At 46.8% G+C, this 26,547-nt stretch overlaps 2 protein-coding genes across 7 annotated transcripts in view; one reads left to right on the top strand and one right to left on the bottom strand.

Annotated features, from left to right (window-relative positions):
- Window positions 1–21,077, top strand: part of ARHGAP9 (Rho GTPase activating protein 9) — a 142,520-nt gene extending 121,443 nt beyond the window's left edge. For 2 of the 5 annotated variants that reach the window (XM_075591530.1, XM_075591529.1), the window contains one exon: window positions 19,766–21,077. In XM_075591530.1, the coding sequence (XP_075447645.1) occupies window positions 19,766–19,955 (190 nt within the window). In that variant the 3' untranslated portion in view covers window positions 19,956–21,077. The remainder of the gene's footprint in view (window positions 1–19,765) is intronic. The other 3 variants (XM_075591532.1, XM_075591534.1, XM_075591531.1) reach the window with 2 other exon arrangements.
- A 2,451-nt stretch (window positions 21,078–23,528) lies between these two features.
- Window positions 23,529–26,547, bottom strand: part of LOC142489918 (uncharacterized) — a 104,127-nt gene continuing 101,108 nt past the window's right edge. For both annotated transcript variants that reach the window (XM_075591527.1, XM_075591528.1), the window contains one exon: window positions 23,529–25,585. In XM_075591527.1, the coding sequence (XP_075447642.1) occupies window positions 25,287–25,585 (299 nt within the window). In that variant the 3' untranslated portion in view covers window positions 23,529–25,286. The remainder of the gene's footprint in view (window positions 25,586–26,547) is intronic.

Raw genomic sequence — 26,547 nt, 5'->3', positions numbered from 1 at the left:
AATTTACTATTATTCTTCAAGTTTTCTAGTCAGTTTTTAATTGTCTTTCAGTGTCCAGTCATTGGTGTATAAACTTGGAACAAAGAACTTGTTCTATCTATAATAATACAAGAGCCTGTGTGTTTGTCTATCAGAGCCATAGCTCCAAGACCATGAAACCTAGACACCTGAAATTTTTCATGCATCCCAAAGGGACCATATTTCTCCCGTTTTTAGCTTCTCTGCCTCTAATTTGTTTTTCTCTTGGTGCGAGGCCGCTGATTGGCCTTTACTTTGCAGGGAGATTTATGATTGGTTGCTGCGCTGAGCTGGACATTCCTTAGGGCAGTGTTTCCCAACTCCAGTCCTCAGGGATCCCCAACAGGTCAGGTCTTAAGGATATCCCTGCTCCAGCACAGGTGGGTCAATCAGCGGCTCAGTCATTTTGACTGAGCCACCTGTGCTGGAGCAGGGATATCCTTAAGACCTGACCTGTTGGGGTTCCCTGAGGACTAGAGTTGGGAAACACTGCCTTAGGGGGAGAGCATAGGGGAGAGGTGAGGATGTAAGAGAGGGGGAGGTGGGGTTGTAAGAGAGGAGAGGGGAGCCATGGAGGTAAAAGAAGTTGGGGTGTGAGAGGGAGAGATGGGGGTGCAAGAGAGGGAGTGGGAAAGTTGGAGTGTAAGAAAGGGAGGGATAGAGGTAGGGGTGTAAGAGGTGGGCTAGGTGTAAGAGAGGGAGAAGTGGGGTGCAAGGGAGAGGGAGGAAAAATGAGAGAGGGAATGAGAGACCGGGAGAGAAATACATGGGGGGAAGGAGAGGGGAGTGTGAGATGTGGGGGTGTAAGAGAGTGAAAAGGGGGGTGTAAAGGGGAGGGAAAAGTGTCACTATAATTTGTGGTGGGAGTCTTTGTGGCTAGGTTTTGGGGGTGCAGCCTCACTCACTAGAAGGTGGAATTATTGATTGCGGTAAAGAAGGGGCATTATTAATTAATTCACAGTTTCAAGACTGCAAAGATGACTCCAGAGTACTGCAACCCGTGCAAAGCTGGGTACTTTAACTAATATACACTACAAGGAAAAAAAGGTTTCTTGTTAAAAATTTTTTTTAGATGTAACACCCCTATTCCCCCCTCCCACCCCCAACAAGGGATATCAGCAAGCAATGTGGTGTTATGGTGCTAACCTGTTTGGCATACAGAAGGCCTAAGCCTCCGTGAATAAGGAGCTTGGGGTGCATGGTGCAATGCCTCCACCTGTGAGGATCCCGCCACGGATGTGATGACCCCCTCACAGGAAACTATACTCTTAGTGCATAACCACTCACACATATATATATATATGAACCAGAGTAACTTTACCGACATGGCATAAACATACCACAATTAGAACAGCAGTAGTAAATAACATACAATAGAAATGATAACCCACAATGTCAAGCCCTTCTCCCTCCTTCCATTCCCAGGCTGCCTGGGATAGGCCGTGTCACCTACTCGGTGCAATTGTGTGTGAAAGGGAGCACTATCCCACTTAGTGTTGTTGTTGCACAGTTGGGTACTTTCGCTCTGATGCTCGGGCAACATTGGCCTCTCTCCATGGATGGAGGCAGACGCAGCGTTCCACGTTGCAGGGCCTCCGACACAATTTGAGTTGCCAAAACTAAGATCGGCAAGCACCGCGCGCTAAGCACTAGCATGGCAGCAGCCTTAGGCTGAGGCGTTTCATAAGCGCCCCCAGTGGCCAGGAGGTATACCCTGCTATGTCAAATGATTTTAGTCCCTAACGGTTAACCAATCTCTATCTATAAGATTGGTTTTCAGTCCAACCCATGCTCTTTTGATATATATACTATCATTATTCCATTTTATTTATGTATATTGATATATATTTCATTCATTACAGTGCCCAACACTAACTACTGCATATTATTTGCATCGATTATGTCATTGCATGGTAGATTTAAAGTAAAAAACTGTGCACCAATTTGGTATATATTTGATAATAAACCAGTGTATAATTCAAGTGAAATATATCCAGTGAAAAATGCAGAGTAAAAAATATGTCAATTACTCTGAAAAATAAGTGCACCCAAAAATGCAAGTGAAAATAGTATCAAGTACATTCGAATAAACCTGACACAAAAATGGGTCTGCTGCTCGTCAAATGTGATGGCTCAACATCATAAAAAGGTACCTGTAAAGAAAAAAGACAGCGCACGACTCAGTGTAAAAGTAAATATATTAGAACTAAAATAAAAGGTAATATATGCACGTACAGGAATACAGATCAAGAATGCAGAGCATGTTTAGGGTACATGTTACCACTCGTTGAGCTGCTACTTCGCCGCTTTATATATAACCGCCGTTGTCCTGTGCCTCCGGCTGGGTGAAGTGGGGATGTCTTTGGACCACGAATCAGTCACCGTCCTGGAGACCTCCCACGGGGTATTATCCGCTTCCCTCACTCAGATGGTCCTCCTTGGTGGAAGGTTTGGCGAAAGCGAAGATGCAGCAAAGTCTCTCACTGTTGGCTAAAGGGTATTACACCCTCAGTGTAAGCCCTAGCTTCGGTGCCTAGTCGCAGGTCCGCTGATATCACTAGATTGCGCCGCTATTAAGCGACCCTACAACGCTGGAGGGTCTTTTTTTCTTTACATCTCATTGCATGGTGTATAAGATGCAGAAAAGTTAATGCTCCAGCTTGCGTGTTGCAGCGGGACACACACAACGCTCCATTGTAATGGCATTAGCCGTGTGCTATATCTGCATGAATCTAGTTATCATTGCTAATCCATGATACCATGTATCAGGTATAATTACTATCTCCCATCATACACATTAATAATTACAATCACTGCCATTCTTCACCGGTCAGTATTCACATGCCCTGAAGTTCAGGATTTTGTTATAATTATGGACTCCTGTCTCACACATGCATGTAACTACTTGGTTATTGAATCTTGTAACACACATATATATATATATATATATATATATATATATATATATATATATATATATATATATATATGTAGCCCTTTTTGTGAACCGGCCGACCCACCCAATATCACATTGGCCCCTCGTGGTCTAACCGGCCCCTTTCCCTGCAACACACCTGCTCTAAGGGACTACTGGTACTGCATAACCTGTGTGGCTCCAGGAGATCTGAGCCTCCGCTAGCTGGGAGCCTGGGGAAAAACCCTTACCCTTACTTGGTGCAGCGCCTCCACTTACCCAGGATCCCCCGTGAGGAAAGATAGCCCTGAGTAAGAAATACAATAACACACAGATACGATAACCAATAACTAACACTTTACTTAACACACATATAACACATTACATAACATAACCATAACCAGATGCTCTACCCGCATCACATCAACCCAATGTCTGGTGTACCCCACCCAGTGTCCTGTGATCACCCCACACCCAATGTCTCGTAACTCCTACGGAGGTCGTGGGTGACTGCGCAGTCACTATTTAAGCTAGGGCCCAGTTGGTGCACTTAGAATATGGAAGATACCTTCCGAGCACTCCGATGCTCGGGACCGCAACACACTTTCTTCTAAAAGGGTCAGACGTCCGTCTGATCCTATTCCAGGTACTCTGCCGGTGGACCCCAACGAGGGTCCCACCGCTCAACGGGAACTGCAACCGGACCACGGCAACACCAACCGCATGGGAACAGCAACCGCCGCCATCCCTATCACTAACCACTGCTAGAGCGACAGCAACCCTAACCTAGGGCCTGTCCCTGAGGAACCGCAACCTGGGATGGCTTGGGGAAAACTCCTAGGGCCTGTGGACAATAACCGCCCCCCTTCCCCTAGCTACCCAGTCTCAACTGTATCTGCTAATCCTAGCAGCCTAACACACCTGCAGCCAACATTCAGCTCACACTGTCAGCCTGCAGGGATTCACACCGTGCACACACACTGCACGCACTGCGCACAGCACATGCAGCGACACACACCCAGACAGCTGCAATCACACACAGCCACCCGGATCCCGCAGCAATCCCACTGCTAGCACACCGTGCCTCTTTGACAGTGCCCACAGCACTCTCCGCTGTGGCACTACCAAACCAGCACTTCCCACACTCAAGGGTCACCTCCCTAGCTAAGGCGTCCCTCCTCAGTCTAAGGCGTCCCTCTTCAGTTACCCCCTACCCTTACCCGGGAATTGGGGCCTGCCTGGGGATCTAGGGAGAACCCTTACCTGATGCAGGAGCCACGCGCTCCCTGCACCCTTCCTACTCCTTCCTCTGCTCTGCCCTGACTGACTGTTGCAAAGCCCGGGAAATGTATCTCTTTTCCCGGGCTGAGCTTCCTCCGGCCCTATTGGCCACTAGGGAGCACCTGACCTCTGCCTCCCTAAGCCTCCTGGGAATTGTAGTTCCCAGGGGGCTGTCTATGTATTGGGGCCGCGTGCGCACTTGCCCTGCGCATGCGCGAACCCCTAATGGCCGCCTCAACCTCTCTATTCCCTGTCCTGCCCTCGCGCGATCTCTCTGGGGCCTTCCCTGCACTTTGTACCTACTGCGCATGCGCGAGCTAACGCGCAATGGCGGCGCACTCTCCTCCAGCCGCCGAGCCGGTGGCAACGCGATCGCGGCCCTAGCGACGGCCCGATCGCGTCCCTGGCAACCAGCCTGCACCGCTCCCTGCACTGGCCCCCACCCTCGCGAAGTGCCGGCGGGTCCGTCAAAGCCTCCGGCGGCACCCGCTACCGCACGGCACTCGCGGAGGGGGGCCAGAAAGTTCAAATTTACCTCGGGGCTACATTCTCCCCCTCGCAGAATCCCAACGCCCTCGCTTGGGTAGCAGCCATACATGTTGTTATATAATGGAAAATGCATTGTAAACAGTACATTATACACAAGCAATTTCCCATTTGTACCCAACATCATTCCCACATGGATACCCGAGGCCAGCTGAGTTTCAGATTGGAGTGCCCCTAACAGACTGGGTGAGGGTATCCCACCTTGACTCCTGTGAGTCTTTTGGAACTCAAGACCTGTCCCTGGCACCAACCCACCTTCTCCCTCTCGCAGAAAAAAATGTACGGGGTCCTGGGTATTGACCCTTTCCGGTTCCTCCGGTCTCGTCTCACGGGAGACAGGGAGGCTCAGTCTCTTTCCTCGATCCACCACATGGCGAACATAGCGCTCCATCGCGCACCTGGGAGAGGCCACAACTACCAGAGCGGTCTCAACAGAGTCTTTGTCCGCTCCAACCATCCCTTTAACGGTGACTTCTTCCTCAGACGGCACCACTTCTTCGGGTAGGCCCGTTTGGAGACTCCTCCCACAGGAGTATGTGTCACTCCGGTCCGCTACACCGGATACCTTGATGAGGTCGAGTTCATCCCACGATCTGCAGAGATCTTCTGGGGGAGACACCTCCACCAGAACGCGATGACGGGGTGAGCCCATCGCCCGGGTGACCCTACCTCTGGAGTCACCAGGCTCCACGATCACCGGGGAGCTCACACCCGACACCCCTGGGGCAGTCAACTTACCCCTATCGTTGTCGGCAGGTACTGATCCCAAGCCTGGGACCGCTGGTACCTCGATGGTAGGCCGGACTGGCCGTTGCAGGGCACACGGGCCCACATCCTGGTCTGTATCAGTTGAGGTGGTCGCCTCGGTGACCTCACTGGAGTGGTCCGCCGGCAGGCGCATCACCATGCTCGGTTGGTCGCTGGACTCATCACACAAGGGCAGGGGTATAAACACCTTACCCTGGCCTTCCGGAATCTGTGGTTCTGGTCTCGGTGGTTCCTGCTCGGGAACCGGGTCTGGAACCGACATCTGGGGTTCCGCCTTCAGTGGCTCTGGCTCAGCGTCTAGAAAGTTCATTTGGGCACACGGGCCCTCCACCACCTCCATCGCTGAAGTGGAAAAATTAGTAACGGCTTCACCCACCTTGGTAGCACCATCAGGCGCCTCTTTCTCTGTAGGTTCCGCCATCAGAGGTTCCTGCTCTTCCTTCTCAGGGAAAGGACAATCCAGTTCTGCTACAGTGTCCTCCCCCACTGGCAGCTCGGTAGGCTGCGGCAGTTTGGGTTGCAGGAACTGCGCGGCACAGTCAGGGCACTCGGGCCCCCGGGTCAGTTCACCCACAGGACACTCACATTCATGCAGACGGCCGTGCAGGCATTCTTCCCCGTCTACCACGGCCATCGTGAGGGCAACGGCTAACTCAGGGGACCCGTCCGCCCAGCCACCAGTCGCCTTCCAGTCTCTTAATGCACACGGGCACACCGCCATTGACAAGTCTAAATGGGGGGCCCGTACGATTCTATACAGCCAAGGGTGCTTTTCTCGGCATCCCTTGCTTTCCTTAGGGGGAACAGAGTTGGCTGATTTCTGCTCACGACACTCCCTCCCCCTGGTGGACTCTAGAGGAAAAGCAGCACAGTCTTTTGGGGAATGTTGCAAACTCTGTTCTGAGTCACTCACAGTGTGGGGGCGGGGCTCTGGCTTTCCCGCCAGTCCTGGGAGAAGGGTTGCAACATTTTCCCGTGCATGCTGGCAGTCAGCCGCACACGTGCCATTTTGATTTGGCGGGAGCCGCCATTTTAGGTGGGGCTCACGGTCAATGTCTATAGGGCTCTCGATGCAGGTAGAAACTGCCAAGTCAGGGTAGATAAAGGGGCACCCATCAGTCGGACCCCCGGGCAAATTTAAGAACTTAGGGCCATCTTCCTCGCTTAGGGTCTGGCCTACATATATCAGGACAGTACTCCATTGCACGGTGTCATCATACCTTCGCCCTCTGACCCACGTACCCGACAGTCCAGGGAGCTTCCGAACCTGCGCCTGGACTTCTAACAAGGGCACGCCAGCCGGGACTGCCCCCACGGCAACCACGCGGTTAGGAGTCACGTTCACTTTCAAGGCCCAAGCGTAGACCTCCTGCTTTGAGAGCACCCACATGGTGGAACAAAAATAGGACAATTTAGAACAAAAAAACATACAGGGCACCCCAGGTCTGATATCTCAGCAGCGCCTCCAAATGTAGCCCTTTTTGTGAACCGGCCGACCCACCCAATATCACATTGGCCCCTCGTGGTCTAACCGGCCCCTTTCCCTGCAACACACCTGCTCTAAGGGACTACTGGTACTGCATAACCTGTGTGGCTCCAGGAGATCTGAGCCTCCGCTAGCTGGGAGCCTGGGGAAAAACCCTTACCCTTACTTGGTGCAGCGCCTCCACTTACCCAGGATCCCCCGTGAGGAAAGATAGCCCTGAGTAAGAAATACAATAACACACAGATACGATAACCAATAACTAACACTTTACTTAACACACATATAACACATTACATAACATAACCATAACCAGATGCTCTACCCGCATCACATCAACCCAATGTCTGGTGTACCCCACCCAGTGTCCTGTGATCACCCCACACCCAATGTCTCGTAACTCCTACGGAGGTCGTGGGTGACTGCGCAGTCACTATTTAAGCTAGGGCCCAGTTGGTGCACTTAGAATATGGAAGATACCTTCCGAGCACTCCGATGCTCGGGACCGCAACACACTTTCTTCTAAAAGGGTCAGACGTCCGTCTGATCCTATTCCAGGTACTCTGCCGGTGGACCCCAACGAGGGTCCCACCGCTCAACGGGAACTGCAACCGGACCACGGCAACACCAACCGCGTGGGAACAGCAACCGCCGCCATCCCTATCACTAACCACTGCTAGAGCGACAGCAACCCTAACCTAGGGCCTGTCCCTGAGGAACCGCAACCTGGGATGGCTTGGGGAAAACTCCTAGGGCCTGTGGACAATAACCGCCCCCCTTCCCCTAGCTACCCAGTCTCAACTGTATCTGCTAATCCTAGCAGCCTAACACACCTGCAGCCAACATTCAGCTCACACTGTCAGCCTGCAGGGATTCACACCGTGCACACACACTGCACGCACTGCGCACAGCACATGCAGCGACACACACCCAGACAGCTGCAATCACACACAGCCACCCGGATCCCGCAGCAATCCCACTGCTAGCACACCGTGCCTCTTTGACAGTGCCCACAGCACTCTCCGCTGTGGCACTACCAAACCAGCACTTCCCACACTCAAGGGTCACCTCCCTAGCTAAGGCGTCCCTCCTCAGTCTAAGGCGTCCCTCTTCAGTTACCCCCTACCCTTACCCGGGAATTGGGGCCTGCCTGGGGATCTAGGGAGAACCCTTACCTGATGCAGGAGCCACGCGCTCCCTGCACCCTTCCTACTCCTTCCTCTGCTCTGCCCTGACTGACTGTTGCAAAGCCCGGGAAATGTATCTCTTTTCCCGGGCTGAGCTTCCTCCGGCCCTATTGGCCACTAGGGAGCACCTGACCTCTGCCTCCCTAAGCCTCCTGGGAATTGTAGTTCCCAGGGGGCTGTCTATGTATTGGGGCCGCGTGCGCACTTGCCCTGCGCATGCGCGAACCCCTAATGGCCGCCTCAACCTCTCTATTCCCTGTCCTGCCCTCGCGCGATCTCTCTGGGGCCTTCCCTGCACTTTGTACCTACTGCGCATGCGCGAGCTAATGCGCAATGGCGGCGCACTCTCCTCCAGCCGCCGAGCCGGTGGCAACGCGATCGCGGCCCTAGCGACGGCCCGATCGCGTCCCCGCCAACCAGCCTGCACCGCTCCCTGCACTGGCCCCCACCCTCGCGAAGTGCCGGCGGGTCCGTCAAAGCCTCCGGCGGCACCCGCTACCGCACGGCACTCGCGGAGGGGGGCCAGAAAGTTCAAATTTACCTCGGGGCTACATTTATATATATATATATATATATATATATATATATATATATATATATATATATATATATATGTAGCCATGTATAAAAATGGTATACAGCTCTCTCTCATGCTGGCAGTAACCCTGGTAAGTATGCAGGATTGCCAGCGGTGTATCTCCTGCTTGGGGATCTCCTGATGAAATCCGTTAACCGGAAGAAACGCGTAGGGCACGTGGTTTTGCGGAGCTACGGTGGTGGACTAGCTCGTGCGTCTTCTGCCAGGAAGGGGAGGACATTCCCTGAGCCGCACGCAGTATCCAACACAACCTGCCAGGAACCACAGGCTGTTCATCTGAATTGCCGGAGGGACATCTGATCGTGATACACCGGCAGCAGTGAGGTCTGACGTATCGAAGCAAGCGGTCAGCGAGCAGACACATGTTGGCGCATGGGTTTACCCATACAATGCTTATATTGCATTGACAAATTGTGAGTGTGCATTTGTCTTGATATCTTTTATTAAAATTTTGTTATTGGATTTTACACATGGATCAGGCGCTTTTTCTCTTTTATCTCTACTAGAATTTGCTGGGTGGTTGCTGACCCCAAAGAAGAAGCAGCCCGGACGTTTTAATTTCCATACTAAGATCATCTATCATCTATGTGAAGGAACACAAATTTTTATTCCATTTTATACACATAATTTTTTTTTTTAATATATTCTTGTTTTTTATAGATTTACAATATATATTTTTTTGTGTTTTTTCATATATTTTTTTATGTTTTTTATATCATAAATTTTTTTTTTTTTCATTTTTTTTTTTTACATTTTTATACTCACCATTCTTATACAACTACCATCCGAGTTCCCATTTAAATTTTTGTACAATTGCATTTTTACAGGTCATCTGTGCTAACTATTTCTGGCGATCTGTGTGTTATCAAGAGTCTGCTGTGGGGCTGATACACATCCAGGCGCTGTCAAACTTTACATTAATATATATATATATATATATATATATATATATATATATATATATATATATAATAAAACAAGATACAGCTATGCTGCTGCCACTCATACATCATTGTTAATGTTAAAGTGACACGTTGCCAGATCCAATCACAAACATATACAGTATGTGTTGTATGGTGGCCTATGGTGTATATACAGTTATTGCTGCCATGCACATGTAATTGTAACTACTGTATTTACATGTGCTTAACTCGTGTTAAGGGAGCTGGTGTCTGAATCAATGCAATAAGTAATGAAAAGTATTTCATAAGAAAATGACTCAGCCGGATAGGATATTTCCAAATAAACAAGTCTAAAGCAGGCCGCCCACATGAGTCCCACAGGGATGCTAGCAATGAGAAACCATTAACCAAAAGTCCAGCTGATATTAATTTAGAAGGGTTTGGTTCCTCCCCCAGCTGCTAAATAACTCCAGATATATTCTCATACTGCTAGAATGTAATTTGTGTCATGCCCAGGAAATGATAGGATGTGTTTAATACTCACGGTAAGGGCTACGTTTTCATTAGACAATTTGCTCTGGCAGCATCTGCACCTCCCTTAACTCCTTTAACGTGACCCAAGGTGGGAAGTAGAAGTCTCTTTGCTAATACTGTACACTCATGCCCTGAGGTTATCATTCATATGTAAATCTTACAGAATATGGCATTAAATCAGGGAAAGTATCCCTCGTCACTTTATTTTTACTGGCATAAGGCAGAATATTATCATCTAAAATGCAGTGTTTTAGGGTAGCCAGTGCCTATTGTGCAAGTAAAAAGCAATGAGGGGAAAAATACTGTACTGTTGTCAAAGCGTGACAGAGCTAGAGGGTGCAAACTACCCCTACTTTTTCATTTACATGCTTGCATTTATTTATTTTTTGCCGACCAATCCCACATAGCCGGATTATAACCATTTGTAAACATTTTTCGCAATCTAATTGGCTTTCTTCAACCGATCTAACCATACTAAAAGCAAAGATTTGGCTTCTTTGGTTGGCCTGTAAAGTGTTTTCTTTACCCTTAGCCCTTCTTGTCCTCATCAGAGAGCGATAAAGGGAGCGAGAGAGAGGAGGCTCTGGTTGCACAAACTCTTGTTGAGCACACAGTGACATCGCATTGGGGAGCAGTAAGAGAAAATCATACCCCTCCTAAGTCTGGGCTCGCCCCAGGACTTATTCTCATAGCTCCGGAGTGGCATGGTTTGGCACATTACAGAAGCAGCGGAATGAAATGTGTGAAGAAAAAAAACAACTATTCTCTATTGCGAATTGCATTTCCTAAACCGCCTCTATAGAAAGGGACACGTCACACAGTTTAACAGCCAAAACGCTCAGATTGTACTGTACCTGCTTTAGAAGCGGATTGACCTGAGGCGGTGCTAACTCCATCCCTCAACAAAACTGATCGTTCAGGCTCTGGGTGCAATTCGCAATACCAATCTCGCCACCTTTAAGGTCGCGTGAAAAAATGTTGAGTTTTAGAAGTGGTTTGCATAACGAGAATGATCATTTTTGGAGACGAAAAAAAGATGGAGGCTTCTTTGACAGACCAACCGGATTGGTAGAGCCAGAGTGAAAGCACGTCTAAAAAAAGCCTTTTTTGATATGGTTTGGACATGTGATACGGGCTTAGAGAATATCAAAGCATACAAATCCGGAAATGGCTCTTTAGAAGCGGTTTGACACATTTTGGAGCTACAGTATGAGAATAGGCCCTGTTGTTTCAGATGTAACCCCTTAAACTTGTCACTACTATTTATTCACATTCATGTACACTTTAGTCCTAGGAGATACTGCCCTTTTAAAAAGAAAAGGATATATTAGAAATATTCCTATCTTTCTGTTGTCATAGCATACTGTATATCTTTTTCAAATCTTTCTAAAATATGAAGAGCTTTCCCCCAATATTTAGAATTCTTTGCAATTCGGCACCGTACCACTACTTTAAGAAGCCTGCTTGACCACTGCTTAGACAGTCAGCTATGCAAGTAGGATGATCTGCACTTATTCTTCAGCCATCCAATTTAAAATGAGCCAGGTTGTGCATGCAGGTATACACGGCACCCTTACACCTATGGTGCTAAGAACTTAAGCAATCCCTGAACTGTTCTGTCTTAAAGAAATTCTTGCGGCATCAGGGTCTGTATGATTGCTCATATCCCGGAGACAGTGGTTGCCAAACTTGTATCCAAACTGCCTTATGTGCGCTAGGATACAGGCTTAATGAATGAATTTACACTACCTGTGAATACACATACCATTAGGGTTCCCAGGTGACTTCTCCAGAAATACTGGACACAGTGGTGAAAGGTGCGACACACTCGAGACACACACACCTCTCTCCGCTCCATGCTCTTTCTTCGTCTCCTTGGCCCCAGACTCCTGACACTTCCTCCTGATACTGCTTGGTAATACAGCATTACCAAGCAGTATCAGCCAATCAGGTCACTATTTCCAGAGAGGTAATACATGTCCAGTATCACCTCTAATGTTGTACTGGACAGAGTGTCGAAATACAGGACAGTCCGGCTCAATACTGGACACCTGGCAACCCTACATACCATGTATAGAATGTAGTTGCTTAGTTTATCGCAGAAAGAGGAGGATTTCTGCAACCTTATTGACACAGATAGAGAGGATGGTACCAATGGAGTAGACAGCAAATTAGGCTTTTGTACTGAAAGAACAAAGGTAAGGTAAAGTGCTATCTGATATTTACAAGGAGTGTAAGCTTTCAGGACCTCTCAGGTCCCCCTTGTTTTTTTTGGCCAAAGCTTTCTAAACATCATTAAGGCTGCGAACCCGCTGCGGCCGCGGGCCACCAGCTCCTTTCCTCCAGTCTGGAGGTCCCCGCTGGCTCCTTCAGACGTGGCTGACTGCGTGCTGTGACGCGTCAGCCGGCCGATGCTGCAAGCTTCTGGTGATCAGAAGCGCTGACGCGTCACGTGGTGCAGCAGTCAGCCAATGAGGGAAGGGAGGCGGCTACGGGGAGGGAGGCGGCTACGGGGAGGGAAGGGAGGCGGCTACCCTGTCTGTGCAGCCGTGCATAGCGCCCCCCTCTCCCCTCCTCTGGTGCCCGTTTCGCAGGCTGCCCCTGCTCTGGGAGGGGGGAGAGGAGGGGGGCTCCGGGAGGGGGGGGAGAGGGACCGACAGGTTGGGGGGGGGGACAGCACGAGAGCCCTCCCCTCAAACCACGCCCCCCCGCTCAAACCACGCCCCTAGCTCCCACTCCCTACAGACCGCAGGGAGCGGTCAATTGCAGGGGCTGAGGGGCTGCTGTGGGGCGGCTGAGGGGCTGCAGCGCTGTGCTGTGGGGCTGTGCTGGTCCCTCCCCCTCACGTCATGGCCACGCCCCCCCACCTGTTTTGGCCACGCCCCCGCTCCCGCCCCCCTTCCGCTCCGGCTCCCGGCTCCCTACAGACCGCATATCGCGGTCTGTGCCTGTCAGCGCGCCGCCTGTCTGCAGTGCGGGCGCGCTGACTGAGGGAGCGGGGCCTTAGCCTAAGCTGTAAAAGGTATCACTTTTACCTTTACGTGTGTTCTTTTTATTTTCTTCTACAACGCTATCCTGAGCTAAATAGTCCTATAGGTGTAAGGATTCTTATCATTACAACCATAGCCTGGGGTCACATACATGAGGTCAGTTGGAAAAGATATGATCCGTAACAAGCCCTGTATGCTCTTCACAGAGATGTGCTCTTTACGTTTTAACGTTCAACCATTCTACTTGTTCTTTGACTCTCTTATTCAATAATAATATAGTAATCCCTTTTCTTCAGACAGTGCTATACAAGGATCACTGAACATTGAATTTTTACAGACATAGTCCCTGCCTAGATGAATTTATAATCTCTGTTTTTTGTGGCTGAGGCACAGGGAGATAAAGTGACGTGCCCAAGGTCACAAGTAGCTGACCCTAGGATTTGAACCAGGCTCCTCTGCTTCAAACTCAATCATTGTATACAGTCCGTTCCTTCGCTCACTGAGCCGTTCTTTCAGCCTATATGAAGTAATTGTTTTGCTACTTAATGATTAAGTACATATTGTACAATTTCCTAGGATTATTTTTTACCTGAGTATCTGTGCCACAAATGTGCCATCCTTTGTTCTATTCAAAATATATTGTTACAAAGATTACCTTTAATACTCTCTCCTAATGTAATATTCCGTCTGCAGTGATGGTAATAATTCCTTTGCTATCGGCATACCTACAGTACATCAACTTACAAGGCATTGTAGAGCAGGTCCTGATTTAAATATTAACTGCATTTAAATGTATACAAAGTAACTCTGCAGATGAGGTTAGTGAAGATATAGTTAAGTTCCCGGTACTCTGATGCATTTTTGCATTGAGTCATTTTTTTTTTAGTCCACTTCCTGCCTCCCCCTGTAGCAATCTCATTTCTCTTGGGTTGAGAGCAGCTGTTGCAAACAAGCCCCTCCAGAGGACACATTTGCCTGCATGATTCAGGGCCTGTGCGTTTGACAAGTTCTGGGGAAGTGGCTCTGAGCTCAACTCTGCCTGCGAGTGTGTCATCCTGATTCAGACAGACCATTTAATCCTGTTCTACTCACAGGTCACCTAGTCAATGTAGGATTTCACTCTCAAATGACTGGACTGCATCAGCGTTGATAAAGAATGTGACCATCATGTGACTTGTGTTTAAGGTACATTGAGGAATGTGACCGTGGTCATTTTAGGAACAAGGCTGGCTTGTTAATCCAAGCAGGACAGGTTAAATCTCACTGAAATAACAGGCTAGAATTGAATGCAATGGGTATATCCCAGAGTAGTGTACAGGTATAAATGCAGCATAGATAAATGGATCAACTTCAAGATGTTGGATGAAAAAGTAAAATGCATTATTCAAACATACTGTAAGTGAGTCTTGGGCCTCCCTCCTCCTGGTCGCTTGTATTTCACCAGCTTTCTACTTTTTCATCCAACATCATGAAGATCTATTTATCTATGCTGCATTTATGTTATTTTTGAGACCGTAATTGGCTGAGTTGGAGGAACCGAGTCATATAGTATAGTATATAGGCATATTAATATTATTAATTTATTCCTATATATATGTAGCCATGGCTGGTCCAGCCATCTTATTCCTCCTCCTGTATGAGTTCCCCTCCACCCCTCTTGGGGAGAGGTGCATGTGTGAGTTCTCCTCCACCCCTCCTGGGACTGTGTGAGCAAGATCTGTGCATGGCACAAGGCCTTATCCATTAACTGCTGGCCAGTACCATCCAGGGATCTGAGACCCCTTCTCTACTATATGCAACGTTGTTTACCATCTGCAGTGGTTGCTACAAATAAAGACCTCATTTATATAACCCTGGCTCAGTTGCGGTCTATTAGCCAGAGGTATTGGAGATAAAGAACTGTCATGGTAGGGACTGTCTGCAGCCTTGCTGTAGCCTGCTGTGTCTGGAGGCGCTGTATCACCATGGAAAGAACATAAGGATCACCGTAAGCCTGTCCTGGTCCCCACCCCATCGCGGACATCTCAGCTCTCCTGGACCCTCACAGGTAGTCACGCACCAAGACATCAGTAGTAGCAGCAACATGTTTCCAGAGGAGGGGGGAGAGAAACAGGGCTACATATATGTAACCCCACTACTTTTAGCTCTCAGGCTTATGACTACGGCTGAGGCTGAGGCCTGAGTCTCTGTTACTTACTGGGTCATACGTGGCCTGAAGTCAGACAGGAGGAAGAATACACACAATATGGGTAATATAACTAGTTTACTTATACCTCAGGCTCCGGCCCTGGTGTTGGCTGCTGCACACATGCTTGGCAGTGCATGCGCAGCTTAAAACCGCCATCTGCAGTCTGTAGGGAGTGGTGGGAGGTGCGGTTCATGGCCAAAACAGAGGGGGGGCATGGCCATGACGGGGGGTGCGGCCATGACATCAGACACAACAGAAAGCACAGCCCAGCAACTCAAAAAGCACTGCACCAAGCACATTCATACTTCTAATTCAGGGATAGACCAACAACATTTTAACAGGAGCTTACCTGGGGCGTGACACCAATGAAAAAGGAAGGAGGGGGAGGGGGTATTCGGAAGGGGAGAGAATCTTTGAATTATATGAATTTATGATGACTATGCATGTTGGCAAATGCTCCAGAGGGTGATCCTATCCCAACAAGCTGTATATCCTATCCCAGCATTCTAAACCTCTCATTGCTGGGAACGAACCCTTATTAAAATATATGGAGGAGAGCATGTGTTGCGAGTACAATGTCCTGTCTTTAGTAAACAGGCGCATGGACAGAGCCCCCTAGTGCCTCCTGCGAAGGAATACTTTTGGAACCCTTTGTTGAAATGTGAATGTAGCAGCCTCACTCACACACACATACTACCGTCCTCACTCAGCCAATCACTTCGGTCTGTGGCTGAGCTGCAGGAGATTGAACTGGTCGTGCATCGCAGCGGCAAATTGCGCACCAAGGCAGCTAGCGGGCCCGGCCCCATTGAGGGGCGGTTCTTGTTCCTGCAGTGCACGCCAGAGCACACTGCAGCATGTACTGTGGACCTAGCCTAACTGACTCAGTTGAGGATCACTACACACAGTATACAGGTTATTATTACACAATACCCAATAACGCTGTGCGGTGTGAATCAGTATCAGTGGTGTATTAGCCACACCATCCTGGGTATGTTGGCTTGTGATGGTGCCGGCACACCGTGGGAGCTCTTTGTGTACTGAACCTGTTACAGGCCTGTGCTTTGAAAAGGGTGCTTCGGTACCACTGTGCTTTTATAGCTGTTGAGGGTCCCCTCCGCTTGATCTCTCGTCCACGTAGCTCTCTGCTCCTGCTGCCACGTGCACTCTCTGCAGACCTCGACCGAACTTGAAAGCCTCAGTTCCACACAGATCTGATTCAACATGGCCTCCCCCCTTTTTAAAGGCTTCTCTCCCTCATCTTCCACAGCCGTTATTATTGGCTATTCTCATGTCCATCACAGTCACGTGTGTAGAGCACATTGGGGAGGAACCTGCCAGGGGGCAGTGTGAGTGTGTGTGAGCTCATCACACAGGGTCTTACATATAGCTCTAACATTGTAATCAATTTTATACAAAATAAGGTACCAGGGACTATACTACTGGGATATGAAAGATTAGGAGGGGAGCGTGTTCCCGAGGAAATTATAATTCAACGATACAAATATTTACAGGGTTAATATTGCAGTTTTGTGTTTTGTTAACCTATTCTCAGCTGCTTCAGCTGTTGGAGGTTAGTGGCTCCTCCTTCCCAGGTTTTAAGCCCGCCCCTCCCCACTCCCTAGGTCCTTTCATTCTACTGGATATAGACCCACTGTGGTCTTTCTCCCACCTAATAGAGGTAAATGAGAATTTTAATCCTAATAGAGGTATATTAGTATTTTATCTGGTAGTGTTAGGACTTGCGAACAGAGTCTGCCTTGTCGTTGCTCGCAAGCTTACAACGCTTTGGCCAAAGGGTTAAACTAAATGACCCTTTTTCAAGAGAATATATAAGTATTTTACTGTGTATTTCTGTCATGTTGGATGCAGGATTGAGCTTCTCTGTCGTCTGTTGTATTAATATTGCAGTAGCTATAAACGACGGGGTACAAACTAAAGGTACAAAGGCGCATGGCAAATTTTACGGATATTATTGGGTTATTGCCATGGCACTGTATGTCTTCTATGCTTACCAAATTATGACAGAGATTATTGCATTGGTTAATTACATTATTATTGTTTATTTGTAAAGCACCAAAATATTCTGCAGTGCGGTACAGAGATTTGATAATTGCATAAACAGTTTCATAAAAGTGACGACAAACGGATACAAAGAGGTAATGAGGGCCTGCTCGTGAGAGCATACAGTCTAGAGCAGGGGAGCGCAAACTTTTTAAGCTGTGCCTCCCTGCCAGACCTCCCCTGGTCTCGCGCACCCTCTCCTACCTTCCACATGCGTCAAATGATGCTCCGGGGTCGCGTGACGTCACGTGACCCGCAGCGTCATTTGACGCCGCGTTGCCACGGAGACGCGTCTGAAACAAGGTAAATGTAAGTTTCCTTGTTGCAGAGGCCTCGCGCGATCCCCCGGTTATTTTATGTTGCAACGTCCTGGCCCCCCCAGACAAAACTCCCGCCCCCCCCCCTTCGGGGGGCGCCCCCCAGTTTGCGTACCGCTGGTCTAGAGGGAATGAGGGACAATGTTGAAACAAGAAGGTAAGATGGCTGTTCATAGATGTAGTGCACAGGTTTTCAACCTGCTTTTTTTTTTTGTTGAGTAACCCTAGAATTTTGTGGTGACATTCTGGGGAACCCCAACATACTGCCCCGTCTCACTTCCCTTCATACACTCCCCCTTATGTTTATTCTTCCTCTTACACTCCCCCATCTCTCTTCCCCTCTTACACTCCTCCCTCTCTTCCCCTCTTACACTCCCCCATCTCTCTTCCCCTCTTACACTCCCCCCATTTCTCTTACACTCCCCCCATCTCTCTTACACACACCCTCTTTCTTCCCCCCTTACGCTCCCACTTTTATCTTCCCCCTTACACTCCCGTTCTACTTTCCCCCTTACACTCCCGTTCTACCTTCCCGCTTACACTCACCCCTTTTTTCTTCCCCCTTACACTCTCCACCTCTTCTGCTCCCTCTCCTGCTCACCTACTCACCCCCAGCCTCTCTCACTCAATCACACACACACCTCCCCCCCCAACAATCTTACCTTGGTGCGAGGAGGTCTACATCCCGCGGGCTGAAAACATTCCCAAGCTGCGACAATAAAGAGCAGAATCCCGATCTATCTTCCCAAATTCACCATCCTTCATACCCAAAGACAGGATGGGTGGGACGTCTCTCCAGTAGATCCTAGAAGAAAGAAGAAGATGAGATCCCTCCCCCTTACCTTAAGTACCCCTTTCTTAACCCCTCTCCCTGGCCTTACCTCATGGCACCTTAAGGGAAGGGCCCCTCGGCCTTAAGTCACGCTGCCCCTTCCTTACCAATCCAGGGCTTTCAATTATCCCTGCCTGTCGGCTGCAGAACCCTTTAGGGATGTCCGTGGAACCCCAGTTGAAAATCACAGATGTCGTATATCTCAGGTTGGAACGTGGCCCAGCTTGACGGCTCCATTACGGTTTTTGGGGAGCGGGAGGAGGGATACACAGCATGGAGATTGGTCCAGTCGTACAGCTGATGCCAATGGGGTTGGATTACATCCATATGCCATGACAGGATACGACTGGACTACATTCTGTAATTATGTCCAAGAATATTACAGCAGTAGCACAAGGTAGGTTAGCAAAGTATGAAAGGGGTCATTTCAGGAATGGCATAGAGGCGACATGGAACTGATAAGGTTATGGCAAGTCTTTTTGCCAGAATGAGTTATTCACAGTGATTTTATATATTAACAACAACAGGGATGCAGCAATACAGGCTGCATTGCATTAAAAAAAAAAAAGTTAACTTTTTTAAATGACAGGATTGAAGCAGGGGGTCTCCGGAGATGAACTGTGTTAATTTCAGCTCCTGGGACCCCTGCCTCCCGAGATATTTACCGCATCGGATGAAGTCACGGCTTCCCATTGGTCCACGTGACTTGGGATGTTTAAAGCCACCATTATGTTAGGCGCACACGTCCCCTGGCTGCAGATACCCGGACCCCTATGGAGGTAAGTATCTCTGGAAGCAGGATTCCCCAGAGCTGAAATTAACACAGTTCAGCTCCGGAGACGCCCGGCTTTAAAACCGTAATTTAAAAAATGCAATGCAGCATGTATTGATGCTTAAAAGTTTATGACTAAACTTTAAGTGATTAAAATATATTGCTATGTTTACCTGCTGTCTCTTTGTGAAGGATTGTAAAGGCACTCAGTCTGTAACTTGGAGAACCGTCCCAGTTTTGAAGCGTGGGAGAGATCTTTTTATAGTGTGTCCTACAGCAGATATAGCAGTATTTAAGAAGCACTGGTAACTAAATAGTTTTGGAAGACTGTGATCCTTTGTAAACAATAATTTTTCTGTTTTTCCATCCAGGGTAATGGAGCACTGTGAGTCAAACCGCATGAGTACTCAGAACATCGGCATTGTCTTTGGGCCAACGCTGATGCGGCCAGAGAAAGAACTGTTTATTAACATCGCTTCAAATATGGTTTATCAAAACCAAGTGGTGGAGCATCTCCTTACCCACTTCCAAGAAATCTTTCCAACTGGTCCAGAGCAGTAAGACAAGAACTTGTTAGACTTTTCTTTTTCACAGCTCTTAACCGTCAGATTCATAGGTGCCGAAGATTTGAGCAAAAATGATAAATATTACAGAGGAAGAGGAGGGAGAAAGTGGATGAGTAGTACCTGATGAAGGAGCCCGAGAGGTTTGAAAGCTTGTAACATTTCAACAACTTGTTGGTCCAATAAAAGGTATCATCCCACCTACTCCCTCTCCATCCTTTGTTACTACATGGAAGAAAGGACCCACTCTTCTTTGCTATATGATGATTCCATCAAAATGTATGAAGGATAAATTATTTTATGAAGACGCGATCCGACTGAGACTATGTTGACAATTGAAGTGTGCAAACTTGCACGCATATTAGGTCACCTTTTGCTGTGAATAAATTAGTTAAGGTTGGAAACTCCAAGAGAACAAACTTATAGGCATTGGCTGAAGTGCATTAAAAGAAAGATAGACGTGCTTTGCTTACAGATCAGGTGGTATGGACATCTGAAATAACGCGGTAAATCTATTTGGACCCTATCACTAAAATTTGTATGTCTCGGATGGCCCCTATGAAGATAAGTCAACTCCTGAAGAAGAAGCCACAGGTAAATAAGTATTGATACTCAATGCATCAGCCTTGGATATTGGAGGAGATTAAATATTGGAAGAGAAGAAGGTTTCTGGCTGGGACTCCAAATGATTGCATTCAAACTTATTTCCCTGTGATGTTTGTGCCATGCATGACTCATGACTCAATCACATTGCTCTAAAAATTGGAACTAAAATGGTTAATATTGATTGTCCCTGTTCCTGTAGCCCCAGCATCTCATGTGAGTGTGGAAAATGACCTTGCTACCAGAACAGCTTACATTTTCTGGCATCTTTTTGCTTGTAAACCAACTGCAGTGCTCTGCATGAAAGAATAAAATGGCATGTCATGGTCATAGTGTGAAGTGATAATGGATCCTCTTGATGTCAATTTGGCATTCAGTATTTACATAGTAGATAAGGTTGAAAAAAGATATACGTCCATCAGGTTCAACCTATCAATCTTAACTCTGTGCCCCGGACATACTTGAAAACGAGAGGTAACGCTCAATATTAAAATATTTTATAAATAAATAAACCTATGCTAAATTTAGACAACAGATGCTTTATCCTATATTTGTACTGTATTTGTATTGATCCAGAGGACAGCAAACAAAAAACCCCCAGTGAAATATAATCAAATGATATCTTATAAGGGGAAAATAAATTCCTTCCTGACTCCAAATATTGGCAATCAGATTTCTCCCTGGATCAACATCCTTCCCATGTTTACTTATTTTGTATATCCCTATATACCTTTCCTTTCTAAAAAGATGGGAGGAAGTATGAGGAGTTTTTGCCATGTTAAGTTTGTCAGCGGAGGACTATCCAGGATGATATAGCAGAGAGACATTCAGAAACTTTAGTCTGTACAGCAGGTGTAAAGTCAGGGGTTGAAAAGTAAATTTGTGTGTCATCAGCATAGAGGTGATATTTGAAACCAAATAACTTGGCGTTGAGTCTGTCTAACCCAAAGGTGGAGTTACTGCCATCAAGACCTGAATAAGTATTTAATTAAAGTAATTAAAGTAAAAGAGAAGACAGGAGAAGAAAAGAACCCTGTAAATAACAATAGGATAGTTAAATAATACTTAAGTGGTCTTAACCAGACCCTGTCAAATACTTATTTCAGGGTCTGGATGCGAGTAACGCCACCTTCAGCTCTGACCTAACTAACGTAACATTAAAGGAGAAGAAAAGAACCCTGTAAATAACAATAGGATAGTTAAATAATACTTAAGTGGTCTTAACCAGACCCTGTAAAATACTTATTTCAGGGTCTGGATGCGAGTAACGCCACCTTCAGCTCTGACCTAACTAACGTAACATTAAATCCCTGCGGTAACTATAACGGAGCCCCGTGGAAGTGTGTTGCAAGAGAGAACACCTCTTTTGCATATTATTAGCCCAAAGGCCTGTTATAGTAACGCATGGGCTCGTTACAGCTGAAAACAGCACTTAACGCATCGTTACTGAGCTTTGAAGATCCCCCTTGCCATATAAAGAGACTGACATTAACGTCTCATTAAGTCATTAACGAGCTCTGTGGATCTACCCCTAAGTGAGCAATTTGGGGAATAATATGTGGATCAATAGAAAGAGTAAGGGCCAGAGTTCATTGTAATACATATTTTATTGGGATGCATTAATATCGGTCTCATACCTTCATTTTTCTCATTTTTGTACGTCCCATAACACTACCAGTTTTGTTCTCTCAAATCTTTTTTTGCTCGTGTGAAAAGTATGAATAATGCATAACGGTCAGATGGTTCTTATCTGTTGTCAACTTCTATACTTCTAGGAAACTTGATTAGGGAATGTCTAACATGAGGCTGATAGTTAAAAGTGCAATCCCTCTAAAAGTTGTTTTTGAGGACACAAACCCCTTTCAAAATACACAGAAATTATTTTCTATCGTTTCTAATCAGTAGCAGTCTTAAAACAGGTGTACTGTATAACTATAACCCTCACCCCTTTTTTATGAGAAAAAACAGCACTAACCCAATTCAACCATTAGAGAGACACTTAGCATTTTTGTTCCATATTCACGTCATCGCTTTATAGCAATCATGCAGTATGCTTCTGGTTATACATCTTCTTAGCCAGAACATGAGGAAAAAATATGCGCCTTCACAGTTTCAGGGGGATCTTTTGTGTTTCGGCTCTGGTGACGTTCTAATGCGATCAAACTGATAAAACCTTTGCAAGCAGACGTGCAAAGTGCTGCAGAATAAAATTGAAAGTTCAACAATCATCAGACTACTATTAAAAATAATCTATGCCTCGAGTTTCCTGTCTGGCTGCTGGCTGGGCTCCTCTCCTCAATATACTTTCTGCCTTTTATAAGATAGGTAGCCGACAGCATTGTGAGGTCATGTGAGCTCAGCGGTGACACCATAATGCACAGAGTATTGGTTAGCTATAAATATTGAAGTCTGCCCGGAGGAGATATCAGTCACTGGGTCGCATGAGCAGAGGAGGTGGAGGGTTTCGTTGTGCCAGCATCAGCTACGTTACCTCAATATGATCCTGAAAACCAATAAAGACCAATGGAGGTACAGTAGAGAGTAGATGTGAGTGCAGCTTATTCTAACAAAGGGCAGCATTGAATTTGGGATTTTATTTATTTATTTGAATATTCCTTTATATTACTATATTATTAAAAAAAAACCTCACTTCGTCAGTCTGATGTCGCCGTGACCGAGAGGGGGGTTGATTGGGCAATGACAGGAGAGGGTGTTTTTTTTAGTCTGACGTCATTATGACCAAATAAAGGGGGGTGAGGGAGGGGAGTGAAAGGAGGAGGGGTGAGGAAAGAGTGTAATGAGAATTAGGGTGGTAGGGGTGTGCCATTAAAGGGGGGATATTGAGTGGCCAGCGAAAGAACTCTCACTTTCTTCAGTCTTATGCCATCATGACCAAAGAAAGGGGGTGATGGGGGGAGGACCAGAATATTTTAAAACCTAGAGAATATAAAAAAAATCTCACAATACATATTTTCTTGGCATTTTATTACATAAAAAAGCAGATTACTTTTAGTGCTCCGAGTACAGGATTGACAGAAGAGTATGAAAATGATGACCGTCTCTTATTTTTTAATCTAATAGTGTTTTTAAAGATAAAAGGTACTGGGGAGAGGTTGAACCTTTTACTACAGTGATTAAGGTACAAATAGATTTCTCACTCTGTCAATCAGTGCATGTCGGCTGCACACAACGTCACAGAGATTGCTTTTAATGCTGAGAAAGTACAGACAGTGGAATTGTATTAAATTACATATTTATTCAGAATACATAATAGAGTTTGCAATAAGGTATTAACAGTTATAAAATATATTAAAATATTAGGCAAAATATTGAAGAAAAAAATACATTTGCGCAGAAAACTATGAAATATAATCTCTCTGAAACTGAGACTGGACAAGTTGGATTTTTTTTTCTGAGTCACAATGTGAATAATAAGTCAATATTTACTCAGACATAACACTTGGAAAGTGTTGTATATATTGTATGCCCTAGTGCTGCAGAGTAGAAGGATTCTGATAAACAGATTCCACAGTGTATTTTGAGTTACTAAAGAAATGTAAAAACACACTTTTAAACATTTTTGGTTAAATACTTAAGGTAAATTGCACATGATTATCACTTTTATTAAAGACATTGTTATGGCATTCCTTCAACATTACTATAGGTTTTGGACAAACGGACAATAGGTTAATCAGTTAAAATATACATTATTTCCCATTAAGAAAAATCGGATGCTGTGCTGAAGTAAAGCTTAACACGACCCTTTGCTCTCTCATATGAACTCGCCAGGAAACGGCCTGCAGCCACTTCATGGGTGCAGCACCAAGAAGAAATGTAGCTTTGATGACCCAGGTGCATTGCAAGAAGAGAAGTGGCAATGAGCCACAGATAGGCCTATACTGAAGCTGCTCCTTCTCCAAATATCATATTACAAAAGCAGAATCCGATTAAAACTGTGCAAGTAAATAATACAGTTTAGGCGATACTTACTGTATATTGACCATTTTTTTTTTTGCCGTTGGTGGGCGAATGTTCCAGTACAATATTTTCGTGCTGCAAATTCATGCGAGAAGAATCCTGAGATTACTTCATGCCAACCTGGTGGGCTCTTTAAACTTCTCAGCATCATTTGTGCTCAGCACCTTATCATTTTTGTACTGGAGACTTTCGAACATACTATGTGGAACAGGCCCGTAAACTCAGATTAGATTAAGGGCCAATTCTTAAATCTAACTGGAAGACTCAGGTCACATCATCAGCTTGGTGGCAGGAAAAAGTAAAGTAGCCTACGGCTTAACTGACTCGAATAGTCACTATAATCCCCCCCTCTCTCTCTCTCTCTCTCCTCATCCCATCTCTTTCTCTCCCCCACTTCACTCTCTCTGTATCTCTCCTCCCTCTTACGTCTCTCCCCTCTCTCACGTCTCTCCCCCACTTCTCCCCACCTCTCTCTCTCCTCCCACCTGTCTCTCTCCCCACACCTCTCTTCCCACCTCACCTTCCTCCCTCCTCTCACCTCACCTCTTTCTCCACTCACCTCTCTTTCTCCCTCCCACTGGCCAAATAATTCACTCACCCCCTCCCAGCCAAACAACTCACTAAGTTCCTCCCACCAGGCCAAACAACTCACTCCCTTCCTACCAACATCCAAGCCGCATAAGACAAGTTATTGGGCTGCATGTTTGATGGGCCTGATTGTAGATCATGAAGTACTGTCTGGGCTCTATCAGTGTCCCACCATGCTCCCTAGTTCCTTGGTTGTCTGTATTATAGTGGAACTTCCAGCCTGAATGGCCTTTGCTCCCCAAACCTCATCTTCCTTCTCTGAGAGATCTGAAAGATCCTTACGGCAGTAGGAGTACCGATGGTTCATGTGTTGGGAGAAAGAGCCTGAGTGGGAGAACCTCTTGCCACACTTGTCACAGCAGTATGGCTTCTCTCCTGAGTGCAAGCGGACATGCTCAATGAGGTGATGCTTGTGCTTGAAGGCCTTACTGCAGACTTCACATTGATGTGGCCTACTACCTGAAATAGGACCAAAGGCAACCTTATATTAGCATAGGATTATTTCACATAAAACAGATTGATCCAATTAACCAACACTCATTGGGTCACTAGCATATTCAAGATTTTGGTTCGGTCAAAAAAATATAATGTTCAACCTAGGCCTAGCGGTACAACCCAATTAATGCAGCAGATAGACATTTTATGGACATTACGATTAAAAGGCATTAGAGCTAAACAGTCAAGAAAATAAGAAGCACATGCTTGTAATCTCTGTGTAGAGCAGACAAACATTTGTTTCCCAAATGGGGTTCCATGAAACCCTGGGGTTCCACGGAGCAGTCCCAAGGGTTCCACCATGGCTCTCCTCCACCCCCCTCTCCCCCCTCTCCCCCATAGCGGCTGTGGAGAGGGTGAGCAGCCACGAAGAGACAGACTGTTTACTCCACTGAGGCTCGTGTGGGAAGCCCCGGCTCTGCACGCTGCTCATTCGGGGAAGATGCCGCTAGCGCAGCTGGCAGACCCGTGGCAAAAGCTGCCAGTGAAGAAAGTGGAGAGCGAGGTGCATGAGAAGGGAGCGCGAGGAGGGAGGGTGGGGAGGGTGGCGGTTACAGCTTGCGCCGGAGCAGGAGAGCAGTGAGAGGAGAGGAGGGCACATGGGATATCTACTTATAAGGAAAGTGTATGGCAGTATAGAAAGGTGTGAATGAGCAGGGGAAGTGTATAGGAAGGAGTGAGGGGATGTGTATGGGAGAGTATAGGAAGGAGTGAGGGGATGTGAATGGGAGAGTATAGGAAGGAGTGAGGGGAAGTGTATAGGGGAAAGTGTATAGGAAGGAGTGAGGGGAAGTGTATGGGAGAGTATAGGAAGGAGTGACAAAACATGTAATTGCCTTCCCCCTGGAAAAATTTTACTTTCAATTTAAAGGTATTTGATTTTGAACCAAGAAAATTTTTCGCCTGCGACGGATTTCTTTTTCTTG

Source organism: Ascaphus truei, chromosome 3 (genome assembly GCF_040206685.1).
Source record: "Ascaphus truei isolate aAscTru1 chromosome 3, aAscTru1.hap1, whole genome shotgun sequence".
Classification (NCBI taxonomy): domain Eukaryota; kingdom Metazoa; phylum Chordata; class Amphibia; order Anura; family Ascaphidae; genus Ascaphus; species Ascaphus truei.
This window is presented reverse-complemented; position numbering and strand designations above follow the sequence as displayed.